The following is a 23,165-nucleotide window of genomic DNA, read 5'->3' on the forward strand; positions in this document are numbered from 1 at the left end:
TGGGTCTTCCCATCAGCAAGCTGTGTAACCTGCTAACTCGGACCAGAAAGCCAACAAAGGACACTATGCAAGATCCAGAGTGTGGGAGAAGACCCACGGGGACTCCTCCTCCGTAACACGCCTCAAAGGAGGCCACCTATGGCAGAAGAATGTGGCCCTGGATGTCCGGGCCAAATGCACTTTGAGGATGTGATTAAGGCTGGAAATGCTGAGACAGGAAGATTATCAAGGTGGGCCCCATCTGATCGCAGGGACCCCTAAAAGCTAAGAGAAGTCTTGGCTCCAGACAGAAATGAGAAGGAGGGAAGGAGAGATTTGAAACATGAGAGAGACTCAGTCTACCACTGCTGGTTTTGAAGGTGGAAGGAAGGGAACCCGTGGAAGCTAGAACAGCTCTTAGCTGACAGCCAGCAAGAAAACGGGGACCTCAGTCCTGCACCTATGACTAGTGGGAACAGGAAACAGATCATCCCCTAGAGCCTCCAGAAAGGAGCACTGCCCTTCCCCACCCCGGATTCAAGGCTGGCAAGACCCTGGTCAGACTGTGACCTACAAAACTACAGACATGACCTGATATTTTCAGTTGATACAGTTACAGCAATTGTTTATGCCAGCCAGAGAAACCGAATACAGCATCTCTAGTTCAAGTCATTTCTTTTTTTTTTTTTTTTAATTTATTTATTCGACAGAGAGAGAGATCACAAGTAGGCAGAGAGGCAGGCACAGAGAGAAGAGGAAGCAGGCTTTCCACCAAGCAGAAAGATTGATATGGGGCTCGATCCCAGGACCCTGGGATCATGGCCTGAGCTGAAGGCAGAGGCTTTAACCCACTGAGCCACCCGGGTGCCCCTCCTTCTTTTTTAAAGCTCTAGATGTGCATCGCTCAAAGCGAGGATACAAGGCAGAACACCGTGGTGTTTCTGACAGGTGCTGGTTTTGTCTCGAAGGGTCACAGCCTGAGGAATCCTAGAACCACCGCCAAGAGCTTCAGCAAGGATAAGAAAATTGAGGGCCTGCTTTATGATAATACAGTTATCCAAGTCTCAAAAGGCAGGCATAGAAGGGCATTATTAACTGAATTGCCCTGCAAATTGGAGGTACAAAAGTCTTGTGTTCTTTTAGATCTTCATTCTAGGAAAAATAAAACAACAACTAAGACCCTATTCACAGGCTTTATTTGGCAAATTAGCTATCAGGTTTAACATCATCACAAAAAGAGGGAGAGAAAATCTTTTTAAAGGTTCTGCTTTTTAAACCATCTGGATAGTTTTTTCCCCCTTCTAAAGGACTGACTTTCCCCTGATTATTAAATGTAGAATAAGAAGAGGGTGAGTTCTGAAATACGCACCTATGAGACACACATACCCACGAAGAAATCGTAAATCTAGCTTCACATTTCATCATATACTAGGATGTTATTTCTAATACGTATGGCGCATGTTTTACAAACATTTCTCACACACTACCAGCTGCCTGGGAATGTCCTTGGCTCAAGGGAGACAAGGTCGGGGGCGCCTGGGTGGCTGTCAGTTGGGCGTCTTCCTTTAGCTCAGGTCACGATCTCAGGGTCCTGGGATCGAGCCCTGCGTCGGGCTCTCTGCTCAGTGGAGAGTCTGTTTCTCCCTTTCTCTCTCCCTCTGCTTCTCCCCGGGGCTTGATTCCCTCCCTCTATCTAGTAAATAAAATCTTAAAAAATAATAATAAAAAATAAACTGAAAAAGCAAAGACAAAGTCCGTCCTTGACAAACCAAGGAAGGAAATTGCTAGGTAAACACAGTTCGGCGGCAGCGTCAAATCACACTCAGTACCCAGGTACGGCAACCTGGGCGCAGGTAGCGGCTCCTCCCCGGGAAGGCGGGAAGCCACGGTCACCCTGGAGATTTCTGACCTTGGAACTGAGCAGAGTTCTCCCAGCATGTGCACAACACAGAAGAGAAAGCCATGTCTTCATAAACACGTGTGAATGTTACCTTTCCTGAAGAACCTATGGAAAATACTGTAATCTAGAGACTTAGTGTGAGCAGGCTAAGCCGGTCAGAGAGCTAGAATCCCACTGCATTTCTCCATAGGGTTGCTTAAGAACATGTGGCAAACATTAGGTCAATCTGGCAAAAATGACACTTTTGCAACATAAGAAGCAGAGGAAAATTAGGCACTAAACCTGCAAGTAACTCATTCCTCATTTCCCAGCTCTCCTATCCAGTCTAAAGGTAAATAAATCAGAGAAACAAGAATACTAAGCAGGCCTTGAGTTTCTGTTAGCACCTAATAGCTTGCTTAAAGGCTGATGTCGTTCATCAAAATCAGCAAGGTATAGGCAAAATTAAGTGTAATTGTTGAAGAAAAATCACTGAGAAGAACAAGAGGCTTTTAAAATATTAAAATAGTTTTTTTAACTTTCATTTTAATTTTGGGTATTTTTCTTAATTATGTTTGTCAACATATAGTATTTCATTAGTTCCCAATGTAGTAAAAAACAAAAAAAAAAAAAACCTATAAATTTGAACTTGACAAGAAAAAACATATGTAAGCACTTGGGCCCTTTACTATAAGGACTTAGGAACAGATGGATGAAAAAGATAAAATCTCCAGGCCAATCTTGACAGATAAACTAATATATGTACTTTAATATCAAAAAGTAACTACGTATTATAGAAATGATTTTTTTGAAATGATATCTAAATATTACTCTTGTAATACAGATACAGTCATATTTCGCAAAAGTTGAGAGAAAAATGTGCATGCCTGCTTTTTATGGCCATGTCTCCCTTTGAAATAGCAATCCTACAAATAAGAAAGATGGGTTCCCTGAATCCAAATATTCCCCTGGAGGGGCTCCAGAGCCAGGAAAAAAAAATGTGAACATCCATAAAAGGAGAAAAATCAAGAAAAGGAGACAAAAGCTGGAACTCAAGGTACTAGTACTTGCGAATCCACATTCCCCATCCCACCCCACTGCTCCCCAACACTTAACTGAGGAGGACAACCTTTCTGGTGACTTCTTTGTAGAACAGAGCACTTAACAAAACAGAATGCACTCACCAGAAGAGGTCAAATCGCCCTTCAAAGAAAGTATTCCCCTCTAATAAAAATCAAGGCAATAAACATGCGAACACGATTTATGGGGCCACGTTTCTAATGTGGCAAAACTCCCGAAAACACAGGTTTACTTAGGTGAACTGGACAGGTTCTCAAAAGGCAGGAAATACCCTTTGAAAATAAAAATTAACATTCACTCGGACTTGAGGGATTTTTACAGAGAATTCAAGTGGAACTTACATATATTTGATTTCTCTTATATCGCTGGTATAAGTTATGCATGATGGATCCCCCGTGGAGCTCCGTCAAAGTGGCCATGTCATCCACGCCCTCCTCATTCATGGGGTGCATAGCGGTCACCTTCTGGTGTGTAATGGTGCTCTGCTTGTACGTGAACACCTGATGGGCAGAATGAATTCAGTGGTTTAGAGATCAGCAGTGGACAGTCTCCCCAGAGAAGTACAATCTCAGCACAATTTCAGCACAAAATCCTGAACTGGCCAGTAGAGAGTATTACTACAGAGAATGTCTTCATTTTCTCTGTGCCACTTACCTACTTTCAAAGGAAGCGATTATTTGACAACTGCAATTAAATACTCCTCAAAGACACGAGTTCAAGCATTAGCCATCCCTTGAGAATCGCAGAAATCATAAAATTGTGGTTCACTTCCCCACCTATTTCTCCAATTGCTATAAATCGGTAACAGTTTAGAAACTGGCTAACCAAACTTTAAGTAGTTTGACTTCGTTGTGCCATGTCTCACATGGGATCATACTATATATTTCAAAGCTTCGTCATAACAGCTCATCCATTCACCATAGAGCCCTAGTTGTTCACATATGCCTCTGTTCAAACGCTGGAACACATCGTCACAGGAATATGTTAAAAATTATCCTTAAATCCCTTCTTGGATTTAAAATAAAATCAGTTTGCTTGCTTGACACCTGTCTTCCTTAACATTCCAAAGACCACTGATGAGGGCCACATACGTGTGTTAGCGTGAACATGACGAACTCAGATGTGGCTAAGACTGATCACTGAATCTGCAGGTATTTCTAAAATCTACTCAGTGCTTTTTTGTCGCTACTGATTTGGTAGAGGATCCACCATACTAAGTCAGCTGCACCTGTTAAGCAAATTTTGGCTAGCTTTGCTGCAAATTCATGTACATAACAAAATCATTTGATGACGGAGTTTATAATTATTCATTTTACACTTTTCCAATGTTCATCTCTAAAGAACACAAAGATATAGAGAGGACCTGAAGAACATGGAAAATGCACAGTCTTCCCACGCACATGTCCTTACCATGTACACATACACACGATGACTTTCTGGAACAGTATCTGCAGAACCTCCTGATTGGGGAATTCTGTTTTTAAATATCGACCACTTGCCTACATGGCAACAAACAGTATGTTATTGCAAAAGAGAATGACACACTACGGGAAGCCAAAGTACCAATCCAATGGTTTTGAGAAGTCAGGAAAAATGGCATGTTTTATTTTTCTAGAGAAAAAATAAAACTTCCGCAGTGGCATTTCTGCCACATGAACCACAAGAGTTGGCCAAACCCAGTCTCAGGAAGCTGCTCTACCCGAGGGCAGAGAGCCGACCGTCTCTTCTCAAGGCCGGCCACGCTCCCCAGCTCCTCCCTGGGCGCAGACATCCACCAGGAGATGCGCCAGCCCCGGCGGCCCCGCCTCCTGGCGAGGCAGCCAACCCCACCACGTAAGGACCCAAAGGGTAGGACAGGCCTGGGAGTGCAGGGTGAGTGGGTACCACAGCCAAGAAACAAGTATTGAAGGAAAACAATGCGCTGGAACATTCAAGAGTGTGGATGTATTTTTAAGACACTGACCTTCCATTCTAACTCAAACCCTGGGGAAGAAAATTAAAGAAACAAATTTAGGCCAAGAGTTGAAATTGTCTTGGGGCAATCTGGAAAACCCCAGAAGTGAGCAGCTAAAACGCTCTGCTCTTCCCCAGCTTGCTACATGCCAATGATGCCAATTCAGGCAGTTTTTTCTTTTTTTATGTCTTATATATTCACTTGAGAGAAAGAGAGAGCATGAGCAGGGGAGAAAGGCAGAGAAGGAGGGAGAAGCAGACGTTCCACTGAGCAGGGAGCCCGATGCAGGGCCCGGTCCCAGGACCCTGACACCACGTCCTGAACCAAGGGCGGATGCCTAACTGACTGAGCCACCCAGGCGCCACAAGCAGGTTTTCTGGAAACACTAACCCCTGGGCTGGTACTTGGGTCTTCTATCTGCAATGACTGTAGGGGTAGGGGGGTAGCAGAAGCAGAAATTTGGCGCCGCAAACTCCCAGCCAGCCCAGGAGTCCTGCGTCCCCTCCCTGCTCCTAGCATACACTGGGGGGCTCTTCTCACGCTGCTTGCTCAAAACTCCAGCCAACACAGTGGGCGCAATGGTTGCGCAGGTTCCCAGGAAAAGGTTCTTATAGGAAAGACGATAAGGTACCCCGACTGTCTCCTGCTCAGGCCCCCTTCAAGACTCATCATCATCAAGTCCTTCCCAATGTGGAAACAACTCTTCCGACTAAATGTCCCTCCGTACATGGAGAATTCCAGAATTTGAGGACAGAAATAATTTAGAATACTAAAATTGTCCTCTATATTTACATTGATTCTGACTTTTGGAAATAATCACGCACAGCCTACAACACTGAGAGACTAAAAAATTACACACACACACACAATATTTATGTCATATGTAAACACTGGTCTTTTTCAATGCGCTGGGAATATAAGACAACGTGTGGACTGAAGTCCAGAGCTGGGCACACAGCACCGAAGGGGACGGCTACACACTGCAGAGTTCCCCACCTTTGTACACTTGACCTCAGGTTTTCAGGAGCGCCCTGTGCGTCAAACGTGGCCACGGGCCCATTTTGGGAGTGGGCAAATCCAGAGAACAGGAACCAGTCCTTCCATGGCCTCAAGGAGACAGAATCATGATTGAAGGAAATAGTTACATAAGCAAGAGACCATGAACAGGAAAGACAGAACCAAGACAGAGGACAGGAGCTGCTCAAAAGACAATCATCTCCAGAAAAGTAGAATAGTAGAGAAAATGTGTTTGTGAAGGCAAGGCCAGGATAACTATCGCTTCAGAGATGGGTTAATATGTGTAAAAATTCTAGAATGGTGCATGGTGTACTGCAGGTGCTAAGTACGTATCTGATAAACTAAGGAAATCCATTCATTCACGCCAGTATTTACTGGCGTGGTCTAAGCATTGGAAATATAGCTTACATTCCAACAAGGGGAAGAAAATACAATCAAATACACACGTAAATATCTAGCATGGATGGAGACGAATGTTTATGAAGACATGAATGAGAGTAAAGGGACTAAGTACCATATCTGGTAGACCAGATATGAGGACAGCCTCATGATAGGGTCATATCGAAGCAGAGACCCTACGGAAGCAAGAGATGGAACCATCCCCCTGCATTCAGTGTGTTAATGTGTAGTGGTTGAATAAGCACCTGATTTAATTTAGAAAGATTTCAAAGGATTACAGAGACCCACAATCTTATTCAAGAATTCTTTAAGGAGAGTCCCTCAAAGCATCAAAAGTCATCGGTATGTGCAACAATTAACAGAATATTAGTTACACAAAATTAATCCTACATGGCAGGAAAACTCTAGGTTTAAAGAATGGAATTCTTTTTATAGGAATTTTTAGGGGAACAGCCGCCAAAATACAGTAACAAAATATATTCCGTAAAACCCAACTCAGAAAAAAAAAAAAATGGAGTTACTTTAACGGAGCATATACTAGGAGAAAGGTGGTAAGGTTAAGAAGTGGAGGAAAATTTGGAAGATTAATACACAGGAAACCAATTTAGAAAAAACGCAGCCTCAGAACAAATAGCTCCTGTTACAGAAATACAAGCCACTGGTCACAAGACGGACTGGATTAAGCATGGGAGCAGAACAAAGGAAACCAATCAACAGTATTGGAAAAATGACTTGGAAGACTTGTCTAATGCTCAGTCCACTTCTACATAAGCTCAAAAGGTGGGGAGTCAATTAATTAAATGAAAAATAGCTGAACCACTGTCAATCCACTTTTATGTTTAACCTTAGGACAGGACAGCACCTATATCGCAAGGAAACTCCCAGCACGTGGAGCTAGAGTTCCTGTAACAAACAGTTTTAGACATACACAAGACTTCTCTTATGACAAGTCATTAGAAGCCCCAGTCCTAACATTTAACTGTTCCAATTGGAGAGAAAGGAAAAAGAAAGTGACCCTGTCAAGTCCTCCCGATGGTCAGATGGGACGCAGGGTGTTCTCAATCTGGGCAACCTCCTCTCACTGTATCCCAGAATTTCTGCTAGAACATTCTCAGGCCAGTGCCCCTGCTCTGCTCCCTGGACCTGGGGCTATGTCTGTAGACATTTCTGGTCATCAGAACCAGGGGAAGAGGAGGGTGCTATTAGCATCAGGTCTGGAAGGGCCAAAAATGCTGATACACAACACAGAATTATTCAGCCCAAATGTCAGAGCGCTATGTTGAGACAGCATGGGCTAGAAAGACCAATGAACCAGAGGTCTAGGTAGACACCAAAAAAAAAAAAAAAAAAAAAAAAAAAAAAGATGTAAATGAGCCAATGCCTATAAACAAAACCTTTCACAAAATATAAAAAAATCTAGAAACAAAGAAAAACATCGAAGAGAGGTTAACCAAAGGTCAGCATGATGGTATTCTGCAATTTAGTTTTTGTTCTTCCTCATTTGACCTGAGGTGAGAGGGTGATGGTGGTGAGGATGAGACGGTGTCTAGGCATTGGCGTTGGCTTTTATCTGCATTATTATTTTCTACTTGTACTATATTATGGTCAGATACTATAGTCCAGTTCTTTCTACTTTGTTCCTACCCTGCCCAGGGCAGCTGTCCCTGTCTGGGCCACAAGCATTGCTTCTCCTTGAGATCTCAGCCCCAAGGTGACCCTCTCCGGGAGACGTCAGTGCAGAGAAGGATACCATGCCAGTTTCTTCCTTATTCTGTTGTGTGTACCGTCTTCTTAGATCCTAGGACAGCCTGTAACTGTTTATCTAATCCGTCATCTTTCTTGCTTAAAAACCATCTCTGGGTCCCCCACTCTGGGACCCCACGTCAGTCTCTTTCATCTCATTTGACCACAACCTACAGTTAGAAATGTTTTGTCCTGGGGTGCCTGGCTGGCTCAGTGAGTTAAGCTTCTGCCTTCAGCTCAGGTCATGATCTCAGGGTTCTGGGATTGAACCCTGCATCAGGCTCTCTGCTCAGCGGGGAGCCTGCTTCCTCCTCTCTCTCTGCCTGCCTCTCTGCCTATTTGTGATCTCTCTCTGTCAAATAAATAAATAAAATCTTAAAAAAAAAAAAAAGAGAGAGAAATATTTTATCCTGTCAACTACCATACACACAGTTTCATAAAAATACTTGTCTGATGTCTGGTGCATCTCGGTATTTTCTACTCTGTTTCTTTTAAACGCTGTCTGTGACCCTCTGAACCAACTTCACACCTAATATGGGTTGTGAACCATGGTTCGAAAAGTCTACGAGGGCAAGATGCATGCCTACCTTGCTCCCCAGAGCCAGTCTTGGCCCACCATACAGACTCCAGCAGCATGGAATAAACGGTCCTGGGTTTCAAATTGGGTACAATGTATAAGGAGAGGTAGAGTGGGGGTAATGATCAAAACATGGCCTTGGGGCACTGGAGGCAGGTCTGGCAGGATTCATTTCTCCTAGATCTATGCCTCTAAGAGCTTAGGGGAAATGGGCAAGGTACTTACCCCTCTCTGGCCTGTGATTTTTTTTCTCCCACTAGCAAAATAAGAATGTTAATAACCATAACTCAGACTCATCATGAAAACTAAACAAAATGATGTAGGTAAAAGTCAGAGTGACACAAATGAAGGCTGAATACAAGGTATCTATTCCTACGAAGGGGGAATCATGCAAGGAAGAACATAGAACATTCCAAAAGGAAATGCACCAATCATCTTTGCATAGACAGATAAGCCCAGAATTCTTAGACACGAGCCCAGAGACCAGATGGATGAAGTAGGGAGTGAGCAAAAGGGAGGGGTGCAGAGTTAGTTCTATGGTTTTTAGGACCATCTGAGCCTGTACGTCATTTGATGAAAAACTGATGTACACTTTCTATTTTGACCCCTTTGCACAAATCTGGCTGGCCCTCTTTGGGTTTTCTCTGGATTCAACTTCATTTCTGGGGATGCCTCTCTCAATTTAATTTCCATCTTCATTCATTTATTGGCTCATGAATTCATGATGGCTACTACGATCCACGACAGAGGCGAAGGCTTCTGTGGCTGCGATGAGCAATCACGGAAACCAAATATCAGCTTCCGGAATGTTGTTAAAGTAGCACTAATAGTCATTTTTAAAGTGAATCGAATCAGTTTAGTGTATCCAGATATGTTCACTGATAGTGATTTTGATAAAACTTTTTTTTTTTTTAAGGTTAGAAATGTTTAAACTTTGAGAAAATGGGAAAGATAAAAAAGTATAAGGAAGGTCCAAAACACCTACAAGCTTGTGATCCATTACTGGAGTTCTGATATATTTGCTTTCAGATTTTCTGCATGCATTTTAAAACATTTTTGTAATTAGACTTTTGGTTTTGAGGTCATTATAGCTCCGCATGTGTTTGTGAGTGGTCATACAGAATGATTCCAGATACCCTTTATCTGCTTTTTCTCAGTGACAACATCCCACAAAACCAAGCACAATAGCACAACGAGGCTCTGGACACAGAGTTGAGATACAGAACCTTTCCGTCAGCCCTAGGACTCAGCATGTGGCTTGTTTAAAGCCAGTCCCAATACTGTCTCCGACCTACTCTCTTCCTAACTTCTGGCAACCACCAATCTGTCCTCCATTCTCTCTAGTTTTGTCATTTCAAGAATATGATATAAACGGGATCATACCCCATGTAACCTTCTAGGAGTCACTTTTTCCAGCTTTTGCCTTAAATACATAGCATGGCTAAGAACACGTGTGTGTACGTTTTTGTGCAAACCTAAGTTTTGATTTAGATAGAATGAATGCCCAGGAGTACAGTTGCCGGTGTGTATCTGTGCACGCAGATACTGGTGTGTGTTCCTGTGTGCACACATTTTAAAAATAAAACATAGGATTATACTACATGCATAGTATAAATTAATTGTCATTTAGTATATTTGAAAAAAAATATTTGCCTCAAGTGATCTTTTTCTTGACACTCAATTCTTCAAGGTGGAAAGACTGGCTTACGGGGCGTGAACGTCCCGTGATGTACACAAGAGAGCTTTGCAAGATGCCCCCTACCACAGCTGGAGCCAAGAGTATGACTTTTGTCAGATTTTCCCGAAAACTTCTTTTATGAATAAAAAAGTCACGTAGTCTAACATTTAAAAGATGTACGTCATTCTTCTATAAAAATCACAATTCCTGAATGTTGCTTATAAATTCCAATTTAAGATCTTCTTGTCCTCTCCATTTCCTTAACTAGCAAAACCCAGCATGTTTTTTTCCTGTGTGTGAGTGTGTTAGGCTTTCCTTCTGACCGCACCCGCCGGCTCTGGGAGGTGACTTTTTTTCTCTGATGTCCGCCAGCAGAGGTTAGGGCTGGTGTATCACCCAGGCCTCCCTCGGCATTGCTCACTGAATGGTCTCCACGGGCAGATGTACTGTCCACAGATTAGCTTCCTGGTGTTTTAGATTCTCAGCTCTTAATCCTATCAGTCGGCCTGTAAACTCCACAGTATCATCAGGCGGATTTGTGCTCGGTGGTTAAGGTCTACTGCTCAGGGGCAGACCTGCGGGGACCTCCCATCCTCACTGGGCTGTGTGCGTCAACGCCCATCCGCTCGGTGGGGTGCTGCTGGTGCACTGGAAGGCAGAAGGAAACCCTCCATGTGAAGGACAACAGTGTTGGTAGCGATGATTCCTAGAAGGGATTCAGGCTTAGTTTTCCCATGGGGTTTCTAGGAGGCTGGACTCATTGAATCAGGTTTCGTACTGAGATTTCTTCTGTTTCTCTAGAAAAACAATTGCAGTGTCGTGCTTGACATGAACTGTTTGTGAGTAGGAAGAGAAATGTCTGCCCCCACCGTAGCTGCTTCTGCAGGCCCCAGTTCCTTCAGGTCAGAGACCAAGTGTCACTGCAGGGCACAGGGCCCCTCATATACACACACCTTGCCCTTGCCCCACACACTCCCCACTTAGCAGGTGCCCTGCATGACCCTGTCTTTGTATCTGCTCTTCCCTTCCACGTGGCTAGTGCCCACCATACCCAGGGAATTGCCTCTGTTCTAGCCACCCAGGTGGAGATAACCCATTTATGTTCCTGATCTCTCGGGGATCGCTAAGCTCTTGGAAGGACGAGCCATTTAAATCACTGTTGTACGCCCGGAATCCAGCTCACAGTCTAACACCAATGTCAAATGAGGGAACTGGAGAGGGTAAATAAATGAATTCAAAAGGCTATCTCTGAACTGGGGTCCCTTTAGGTCTGACTCTAACACGTGTGCTTTTCCACAATCCCAAGGAATTCAGTGCTAGCTGTGCTGTGTGCCACTACGCAGGTTTCCTAACCTCTCTGATCCGCTGTGACTGCATCCTCAAAACAATGAGCAATACTGTTTCATCCCCTGCCTGGGAATCAAATGAGGGACGATCATCAGTATGTCTGGTGCACACCGTCAGCCATCACTAATGCCTTGTCTCTCTCTCCAGCCCTTTGCCTTATTTTGGTTTTGTACCCAGAGGCCCTGAAAACCCGATGACAATTTAAATGGCTTAATCCCACAAACCAGTTTGTCTTTGAAATAGAAAATATCAATCTTTTATCTGTATTTGGGTGTCTGTTATCTAGCCAACTCAGAAGGTAGGCTTAAGTAGCAGAACATTGATATGAAGATGATTTTAGCTAACCCTGTGCCATGTAACGGAGATGTTAAATCTGACAGGTGGGAGCTGAAAGTGAGGCACTGTTGTCATTTCCCCCACACCCTGGGAGACGAGGTGTGCATGATTTGGCTTTTGATGAGATTTCAGTGGAACTGTGCAGTGGACTCGACATTTCTGTGGCCCATCGACTTTCTGCAGTCTCCTGAGGCTGCAGCCAAACGACAGGCCAAGGCAGATTTTCAGTTAAGTAGGTCACTTCCTCCTAGGCTTGTCCTAAGGGCATACATGGTCACTGAGAGCAGGGAGTCAGGGGGGCTGGCCGCAACATGACATAGTGCACCCCTTCCCCCCAAGAATCACCAGCTATTAGAAGGAGTAAGGGTTTCTCCTCTGATCCACTTGCATTAAGCATGGTAAGTTTCAGCTGAGAGAGACCACAAAGCCAGGCATGGATTCCCATGCCCAGGGGCCCCAATTCCTCACTCCATGTGTGTGAGATAACTGGTTCACCAGCTTTCACTTCTGAGGTTCCTTATTCCTGGTCCTAATGTCCCGGCCCTTGTTCTAATTCTAAGTGTTCCTTTCTGATCCTTTCCTTCTGAGTCAGAAGCCTAGACCCTGACAGCATGAACTTGAACTCTGGTATAGAATCACCATTATTCCTGTAATTCTAAACTATCTTGGTGTTTCAAAAGCATCTTTATGCACACACCTCTGCACTCAAAACCAAAAACGGACCTGCATATCTTACCCTGTGCCTATCCCCTTTCCCCTTTCTAAGTAATGACACCATCACCAGCTCCCCAACCTTGAAACTCGAGTCTAAGATCCCTGCCCACTGCTGGCCACGACATCTTCTATAAGTCCTAGATTAGATGAGCAACATCGCCTAGAATCCATATCTGCTCTCCACTTCCTCCCCCAAACCTACATTTTTCATCCGAGACCCCCCATGACTTCTTCCTAATTAGTTCGTCTGCCCCCAGTGTCCCATGGCAGGAATCTAATCATTCTCAAATTGGAGTCCAAGGAACATTTTTTAATGTTGAGTTTTAATTTTAATGATTAAAAAAGTTTTTTTCCCACCAGTTTTAAAGTCAAATTTTCTTGGCACTAATAACTTCAACTTGAAAGACATTTTGAGAGATGAAATTCTGGTTGCTTGGGCTGGTGTTTCCCAAACTGGGATCAACTAGGATCTTTTAGGGGACACAGCTCAAGTCTGAGCAGCATAGATGTTGATGGACTTAAACCCACTCTGCTTCCCACCGCAAACAACCCTACCCAACTCTGGTTACTCCACATCGTAGCCCTCAGCTCATCATCTATAAAATAAGGATGATAACACCCATGCCTCAGAACGGTGATGAGATCACAGCAAGAGAATGCCCCGGACAGATTTAGCACAGCTCTTGGTCCTGAGCAAGCAACTCAAATACTTCACTGATGGCTGTGTTCCTGTTACCAGTGACATCATCTGACCAGACCATGCACTGCCTGGAATTCTGTTTGTTCCTGGTCACTTCTAGGATGAAGAATAATCTTACTGTGGTTTCCCTGCAACGGCTTTCCTGCGTGGCCCCGGCTACTTCTCCCACCATGCTGACTCCAGCCACATTGGGCAGACCTAGTTTCCCGTCCCCTCTCCCACCTCGCTGGGTTCCACACTCAGTGAACAGTCCCGGGGTCCATCCCGCACTCCTCCACGTCACCCCTCTTCCAAGCCTCCCCCACCACGCCCAGCCTGGCCGGGGCGTCCTTCTTTCCCACAGCACCTTGGACAGAACCTCTCCTGTCCCTCTCCACACCAGGCTGTCATCTCCTCTGTCTCATCCCTGTGGAGGAACCAGGACTGACAGAACATTCCGCTCCAGAGTAGAAGTGCTGATTTCCTGGGGCACCACGATGAGGCTCTGGGGCTGGATATGGGTTGGTGGGAAGGAGGGCAGGACCGAATCACCATACCATTGTTGTCGGGGGCGTGCCGCTATCCTCATACTGGACTCATCTGCGAGGACTTCGGTCTCATCTCACGGAAACCTCCGAGTCCTCATGTCTGGCACCAGTAGCTGCTTACAAATCATTTGCTAATGGGATGAGCCCCAGCTGTGCTTCCACGCTGCTGAGATCACATCATCAGCACCCTGCGTCGGTCATCGACAACCCAACTCCCAAGGCTGAGCTGTAAATCAATGTTTTGCATTTACTGGCTGCTTTGGGACAGCCTTAAACTGAATGACAGTAATTCCTTGGCTGCTCTTAAGTGAAATGAAAAAGGCATATTTGAGCCAAGTATGTGTACATCTCAGAGTTGAAAACCGGAGTCAAAATAGTTTTATGGATCCTAGCTGTAAGCACCATATTTTTTGCAGGCCACTCATTTCCAAGTGTCAAGTAAGAAGAGACACAACCTCAAAGCACTTATTTAATTCAGTGAACAAATAGAATCGGAATGAGTCCAGATTGAAACCAAAAGTCAGTGTGGCTTAATAACCACAAAGGCACAAGAGATCTGCTTGACTCAAAGTTGTGGTACAAGAACTAGGAGAAAACATACCACTCAGGTGAAAGGAAATGGCAGAGACAAAGCACAACAAATCAGAACATGGAATAATAAGCTCCCACCCTGCCCCCGGATGCCAACCCCACCCCCCTGCCAAGGAAATCTCTAGAAATGGCAGAAAACTCTACTGGAAATACTGGAAAGATGAAAAAGAGGCAGAAGGCCTGAAAGAGAACAGACTGGAAAAAAATAATAGATCACTAAGTAAAGATGGCAAAGATCTCGTTTTTAAAAAGTATATTTAATGAGAAAATACCATGTACTGAGATATTTTTGCTAATACAGGGACCATGAGCAACCTAAGAACACACTTGTCTTTCCTCTGAAAGTGCCAACAAGGAATTGTTTCTCTGCAAGTAACTACAGGAAATAAAATCCCTGCACATCTTCTACGGGAAATCTGGCCTGAATGTCCAAAAAGCCAGAGCACCTGAGGTTTAGAAACTTCACGGAATCTGGTTGAAATCTCAGACTTGAGAGCCAAAGCCATGAGGAGAAACACGGCCATGTTTTTGTCAATATCCTCCTCCTCCTCTTAGCCTTCCCAAAAGCGGGGTTTGGAGAGCCTTCCTTCCTGATGATCGATATCCTTATGATAAGCTTGCATCTCTTCAAATTTCTACTTTAGAATGTTACAGAGTCAAAACACAGTATAAAAAGGACAAGGGGGCCCCACAGTGTCTCTGTCACCACCAAGTGGTCACCATTCAACCAGACAGCAGTGCCTCCTCCAGGATGCGGACCCAACACGAAAGCCTCCCACCAACGCCTACCTTCGCTCACACTCACACCCGCAGGCCCTCAGGCGGCAGCCACCACCAGGGCTCTGCCTTCACCGCCTTTCCAGGGCAGAGATGACAGAGAAGGACAAAACCAGAAACCTCCCAACTGCCTGCATGTGACAGGAGCAGATAGAAATGGGTCAAGAGCACCATGATGAAAAGTAACCAAGGGACGACCTCCCGCCTGGTGGACATCCGAAAGCCCAGGAGAGCTGCACTGAAAGCAAAGCCGTCGACTCCATCTCAAGATGTGCATTAGGAATGCCTTAATCCACACGACTTTCATCACTCTGCATGTTTTCCCATAATTTGTTAATGCTATCTTCATCTCTTGATAGCCAGCTAGATACGCTGCCATTAAGAGGATGGGAGTTAATCCCTCCACTGCCAGAGGGGACATGAAACGATGCACCTGCTTCGGAAAACAGACGGACAATTCCACTCCTAGGCATATACACAAGTGAAATGAAATCGCGTCCACGCAAACGGCCGTGCGTGAATGCTCACAGCAGCGTGATTTCTGTTAGTCCCAAAGTGGAAGCCACCCACACGTCCAACAGCAGAGGAACGGAAGAAGGTCACAGGGCACACCTCCACGGTATAGGACACAGCAGCTTCCAGAATGAGAAGGAACACGGCACTGATACGCACAACAACACAGGTGAACCTTGAAAGCGAGTCAAAGAGGTCAGATGGGGAAGGACACGTGTCCTAGGACTCCCCTTATAGCCCAGGTCTGGAAGAAGCAAAGTCAAAGCCACAGAGCTGATCAGTGGTGGCCAGGCTCTGGGGTGGGCGGGGAGGCTGGGGAGCAACTGCTCACAGGTCTGAGGTGTCCATTCGAGGTGATAAAAATGTTCTAAAACGGACCATGGTGATGACCGCACAACTCTGTGAATATACTCAACACCCCGACCTGTGCACTTTAAATGGGTAAATTCTATGGAGTGTGAATTATATTTCAATAAAGCTGATTTCTTTTTTTTAAATTAACAAATACTTGAACCAGGCACATGGCCCAGGGAGTCAGTGCACGGGAGCCTCTCCCTGGAGGCATGCCGAGCGCCCCTCAAATACTGGGGCCCCCTCAGCCATCCTGCTGACCCCTAGTCTGCTGATTAAAAGGCAGGGACCAGAGAGGCATGGTGGAGCCAAGGGCAGAAATGGGGCCAAACCAGCATTTCTAGAACAAGGTCAGCCTGCCCATGACCAGTGGACCGACCCATCCTGTAAAAACCAAAGCCCAGAGCTGACCACAGAGGTGAGGCTGAACTCAAGGCAGTCTGGGGAGAAGGCCAGGAGCAGGAGAGGGTGTGGAGGGGGAGCTAAGAGGATCCGGCTGACGATGCCCACGTTGCCCTCAAACAGGACCAGCCTGGTCACGGCCCCCATGTTCCCTGCAGTCTGGGTGTGGCCTCCCCTCCTGGCCTTGTTGCCCTGCTGCTCCTCTCCAGGGACATGTCCACCATCTTGCCACCAGCCCAACCCTTCCTGGCTTTATGCCACTTGTGTAAAAGAGCTGCATCCCTGACCCGGGGGCCTCAGCCGAGTGCCCCATCTTAGGTAAAGTGCACTTGTGGCATGCAGAGAGGAGAGATCTTGACCACTCCCGGGCAGGTGTTCAGTGCCCAGACCCTCACCCCTAAATGCGTCTGGGTTCAGTCTCAGTGACAACAGGGCAGAACCCCACACGTTTCTGAACGTCATAATGCCCCTGGCTGGAAGACACCAGGCTACACAGAGCCCGGGCATCTCCCATGCGGTCAAATCAGGCAAATACCGATACACAAAGCTACGCCTGAGAAACTCAGGTGGAGAAACTCAGAAGTCTTGACAAGTCACCAGTCATCATTTGCTTCACCTGTCCAACATGTGGTCCCGTGACAAGTCACCACAATTAGGATCACTGTCTCTGGCATCCCACTGATCCCGGCTCAAATGCTGGCTCACATCCTCGCCGCAAATGACCAAGACTGCACAGCCTTGGAAACCAGGCCTCTCCGCTACGTGCCTCCGTTTCTACGTCCGGAAATCAGAAAACAGGAGGCCTACCTCCTGTGGTTGCTATGAGCAAAGTCACACGGAGCGTTTGGCTAGCCCCCACCACGTGCTCAACGACATTTGCCACTCCCGGTGTCAAGGTCAACAGGCTTCTGCAAACGTAGCCCACGGGAGCTCCTTCCATGGAGAGTTCATGTTCTCGATTAAAAAGCGGACACAAGAGGTCTCTACTTGAAATCAGCTTATTAACCATTATTTCAGAAGAACGGGGTGTCTCAAAACAACACGTTCTATTTCCTGAACAATAACCAAAGAGTAGAATCGTTTCAGCGGACTGAAGCTGTCAGGAGCATTGGTTTCACAACAATTCAGGCGGCATTTTGTACAAGGGCGAATTTGTGCAAGTTGCCGCTGTCCTGATGTTGCCTGGGCATGAAGCCAGGGTACCGTCTCCCACTTCCTCTTCTGAATGCACAGTCCCCTGACATCAAGTGACAGGTGGCAGAGAGTAATGGGTGTTCACAACACAAGGGGAGGCCATTGCTATGGGCCTCCTTTCTGATCTCCCCAACGGTCTTCTTACTTTCCACAAATCTGCCACGTGAAGACCGGCAAAAGACTGCCACACAAGAGATCCGATGTCTTTTCTTGCAAGATACCTGAGACTAGATTTTCTCTAATCTGCAGGAATATTTTCTTAAGCCCAAGAAAGATCTTCCTGTAATTAGTAGACACACTACTAATAAATCCTTAATAGGTAAGGACCTCCAAAGTCCTTAAATGGAATTAGCTGAGAACTGAAGAAATACATCCATATATTTATTTATTAATAATATTAAATATGCCCATAGATCTTTCTATAAAAACTTTCTAGTGCAAGGTGCTTCCCATCTGTCTAGGACGGCTGTAATGTTAATGAATCAAATAGTGTAGCACTTTGTTCAGCTTCTCTCTCAAATACAGTCAGTATTGATTCAGGCAAAAACAAAGTGAAATCAGAACTTCCAGAAACTTTATACACTCTGCAGAGAATTATAGAATTCTGAATTAACGCCCAAACTAAGAATCCCTGTTCAGGATTCTTTAAGAAAACATGCTATGTCCAAACCAGTAACTGTGAGAGCAAATTGTGCTCAGTAGGTTTTTGCAAAAAAAATCCTTCCCCCAAAACGTGAAGACAAACACTGATAAGCAAGTACCTTAGACTGAAAGTGACAGAGTAACTTTCCCATGAGTACCAGGGTGGGTTGCAGCATGTCCCAAGAAAGCTAAGAAGTGTCATTTGCTTCATTCCCCCACAAGGTGTTATAGTGTGACAGTCCTTGTGACTTATAAACATAAACAGCACTGTTTACCTTGCTTTAAAAAAAATTTTTTTAGGAATTAAAAAACAATTTTTTAAAAGATTTTATTTATTTATTTGACAGAGAGATCACAAGTAGGCAGAGAGGCAGGCAGAGAGAGAGAGGGGGAGGAAGCAGGCTCCTTGCTGAGCAGAGAGCCCCATGCGGGGCTTGATCCCAGGACCCTGAGATCTTGACCTGAGCCAAAGGCAGAGGCTTTAACCCACTGAACCACCCAGGTGCCCCTAAAACAAATTTTTTTTTTAAGGAAGATTTTTAAGTAATCTCTACACCCAACATGGGGCTCGAACTCACAACCCTGAGATCTGGAATCATACGCTCCACTGACTACACCAGCCGGGCGTCCCATTTTGAACTGAGTTCTGCAATTTCCCTGAACACCTAGGCAGATCCACAGAGCCTCGGCACAGCACCAGAAGAAGGGGCCTGGGTCAGTGCATAAGACCCGGGACGAGTCCCAGGCCGAAGCTAGACCTGGTGGGGGTCCAGTGTGAAGAGCTACCAGCAGAATGGATGGATGAGACACCCAAGCCCTTCCCTCCAGGGGCTGTGACCGGGGAGAGCTCTGGGTGGAGTCAGGAAACTGGGTTGTGGCGATCAGCTACGATGACCACGGTGTAGGGGACAACTGGGAACCACCGGACAGCATCTGAGACCACAATGTCCACGCAGAGGCACAGTCTGGGGACCTGAGATTAACAGAAGGTAACTGGAGCAGATACCAGCCATGCTTAACAGGTGCCATTATTACTCCTGACACTTACATACCCACGTGTGACAGGGTGGGGAAAGTGAAATCAGGAAGCGGGTCCATAAAGCAACCAGCACACAGGGAAGGATCTTCAGGATATCGACAAACTGAACATCAAGGAAGAAGACGAGTTTCGGGATTTTTGTGCTTGGGAGATTGAGGAGTACATTTCAGGGAAACAGAAAATTTATAAGAATTGAGAGACTTGGGTACCAAGTCAGTGCTTAGGTAGTTAAAACACCAAAGAGCACACACTCCACATCACCTGAAAGACCAGGGGTCAAAGCCACGGTTCTGCCACGCCCTATACTCCCCAAACCACGTGGTTACAGTTGTAAGAGGCTCTTGTGTATTTCAGTTCCAAGTTTCGTGAACAAGGGAGGAAGGACAGGAGTGTGGGCCGCCAGGTTAAAAAAAAAAAAAAAAAAAAGATGAACACAGTGGATGAGCACAATGGAGCAAGGTCTGACGGTCTCTGGCCAGGTTTCCTACGGATAGACCACAACATGGCGATTAAAACGAAAACCAAACGCAGGAGAGTTCAACCATACCTGCCCAAGAGATGCCTTGCTTCACGTTTCACTGGCGACACTCGATTATTTCGTGTTCCCCTAAGCCCTTGTGAAAAATGCTGGAGTCTAGTACTTACTACAACCAGGAATTTATCTTCAGAGAGATGCTATAATTGCCAACACAGTACAACAACAAAATAGCATATAAGCCCTTATTTAAATTGGCTGCTACAAAGAAAGTTAAAACCAACATAAGGGGGGAAAAGATTCAACAAAGGAAGAGTAGTATATCTTTACTTAAGAAATAAAAAAGAAGTGAATTAAAATGTGCAGGAGCTGCTTACATAACCCTGAAGACAGACCCCCCACAAAAGTATTATTCAGGAACAATGCACATTTTCAAATGAATTTAGTTTTAAGTCTTTTCACTGTGTATTAGAGGAATTGAGATATTACAGGTAATCATTTTGGAAGCTGAGCTAAGCCTATTAAAATGGAGACAATATTTCTGTACAAAATGTCAGAACAAATTATTAACAATACAAACGATTCTGTTAATTAAGCAGGCTAGAACGCAATAGTCAGACGGATTTTTTCAGATTTTAGAAAAACAGCTTAAAATGTCTTTACTTCGTATTAACACCAAAATTTGCCTCAGCAAATACTTTTTATTTTTTTAGATTTTATTTATTTGAGAGAGCAAGAGGGAGAACGAGAAAGAGAGAATGAGAGAGGGCACACAGGTGGGGTGAGGGCCGGGGTGAGGGGCAGAGGGAGAAGCAGACTCTCCACTGAGCAGGGAGCCCGATGCGGGACTCGATCTCGGAACTCTGGGATCATGACCTGAGCCCAAGGCAGACACTTCACCCACGGAGCCACCCAGGTACCCTGCAAGTATCTTTTATTTATTTATATTTTTAAAAGATTTTATTTATTTATTTGACAGAGAGAGATCACAGGTAGACAGAGAGGCAGGCAGAGAGAGAGGAGGAAGCAGGCTCCCTGCTGAGCAGAGAGCCCGATGCGGGACTCGATCCCAGGAACCTGAGGTCATGACCTGAGCCGAAGGCAGCGGCTTAACCCACTGAGCCACCCAGGCGCCCCATGCAAGTACCTTTTAAATTATGTCTGGGTAACCATGAAACAGCTAGGGCTAGAGGTCAGCCTTCATTTGAACAATTTTTATTTTTTCCACTTTCTCCAAGGTGGAAAGGGTGGCTATGTTTCAGGAGCTCCACAGACCATCGAACTACAGCAGCCCTCGTGATCGGAGACCCCAGTCACGAATTCAGACCTGCCCTCAACAAAGCCACGTTCTGTTTGCCCTCTTCAGAGGAAGCTGATTTCTAGGCCAACTCTTCTTGTGAACTGTTTTTTGTTAATACACTTTTTTGTAAGCGTGTCTAATAAAGGCCATGATCCCTTTGTTCTGACCTCGTTATTCCACAGTCGGGGCCTGGGGAGATTTGTTTTGTTTTGTTTTGTTTTGTTGTTTTGCTTTTTACACTGGTCCGGCACCTATTAGCCCATGAGCAGGCACAGTCATGTCGTTTCCTGCCGAGACTGGCACAGTATCTGTAACCACACAAGGGCAGTCAATCACAGTAGCCACGAGGCTATCGTGTCCGGGGACCGTCGGCAGCAGGACTGGTGCACTCTGTAACAAACAGCAAGTCAGGTGGCGGGCATATCCTTGGTTTCCCAGCATGAAGCAAGCTCTCAGAAACGGCCTCATGTGGGAACTCCTTTACAAATACATGCACGCTGCAGAAAACTTGTCCCCACACCTGTTGTAGTTTAAATAAATGCAATGTCTTATGTGTTCCGATGGGGTTGGGGGCTTATGTCTGCTGGTCTGACTCTTGCCAAAAGCTTTTATTCAACACCTACTGACTCCATGCCTGGCAAGGAGCAAGAGCCTGAGGAAATGAAGGCCATTGACGGAAGGAGCGGAGAGACCCCATCAAGGGAAGGGGCAGACGGAGCAACTGGTCTTCAAAATACCTTTAAGAGATGCCGTACTATAAAGGTGCCAGGGCTCCAGGCAGCGGGAGGTTAAGTTCGCCAGGGAAATCCCCTCCTCGAAGCAGTCCCGACACTTCAGGGATACGACCGGACACAAACAGGTCTGCTTCTCGGAACCTTCCTGATCTGTCCAAGGGCTGCGCGAACACCTCGCCCTCCCTGGTGTCAAGGTGGTCACAGGCATCGAACAGGGTGTTACAAAACACAAGTTTATCGACCCAGAAGCACAGGTCAAGGGAAGATGCGCTGTCCAATTTTGCAGTCGGCCCTCTGGCTCGCCTGAGAAACTGTCAAAGGCTTGTTGCCTTGAAAAATTCTGGTTCTGCTTGGCCCGCCTCCTCCCATCCCCTTGGGCTCCGAGCCCTGAGCCCTTGACCCCACATTCACAAGGCCCTTCCCTGTCACCCTAGCAGCCAGGAAACCCACGCCCAGCCAGCCTGGTTCCGCACGATCTCCCCATGTCCTAAAACCTCCCACATGCTCCAGTTTAGAAGCATGCTCCACGCCCCACCCCTGCTTCTTAAACTGCTCTGGCAATGACCCCCTTCCAATACGCTCTTCACTTGTGTACGCACATCTACATACACACGTGCATAAATATCTATACACACATACGTATACATAATCATGGCAATTCTTCTCTGTATATAGCCTGGAAGATACCTATGTTGTATCTGGCAATCATCCCTCTGGGAAGGTGCTATTCTAACCCTAAATTTATAAGTGAGAAAACCAGGACCCAGAGAGTCCTTGTTAGTAGGTAAGTAGGAGTAATGCTTTCTGGGTTCAAAATACGTTGCTGCATTTGTTTGCATAAGGTCCTAAAACTTCCCTAGCTAACTTTTTAAATATGGTTTTAGCTTCTTAAATATTTTTAAGTCACCTTTGCCTGCCCGTTGCTAAAAATCAAATTAAAATGGAAGAGTATTTTAAAACTACATCTATGCTAAGTACCTATGCTTTAGTAGAACATATCAAATTTACAGTGATGGGTAAATTACAGATTTCCTTTTTAAAAATGGTAAAAAACTGACATGAAAAACAGAACGTTAATGTTCAAGCAGAAAGCTTATAGGTCTTCTGAATCTGTTAGTAGCTTGAAAACTGGTTTGCACAAGTTAGGCTGGGAAGGCTAAATGAAGACACCAATAAATAATAATTACATGGTTACATAAGAGCTTCAAATACAAACC

The 23,165-nt window shown here is 45.5% G+C and overlaps 1 protein-coding gene across 2 annotated transcripts in view; it reads right to left on the minus strand.

The window, feature by feature from the left end:
* The window catches only part of MYO10 (myosin X), a 211,098-nt gene that overhangs the window by 119,858 nt on the left and 68,075 nt on the right, over nt 1-23,165 (minus strand). For both annotated transcript variants that reach the window (XM_059173683.1, XM_059173682.1), the window contains exon 3: nt 3,280-3,438. In XM_059173683.1, the coding sequence (XP_059029666.1) occupies nt 3,280-3,438 (159 nt within the window). The remainder of the gene's footprint in view (nt 1-3,279; nt 3,439-23,165) is intronic.

This window comes from Mustela lutreola, chromosome 5 (genome assembly GCF_030435805.1).
Source record: "Mustela lutreola isolate mMusLut2 chromosome 5, mMusLut2.pri, whole genome shotgun sequence".
Lineage (NCBI taxonomy): Eukaryota > Metazoa > Chordata > Mammalia > Carnivora > Mustelidae > Mustela > Mustela lutreola.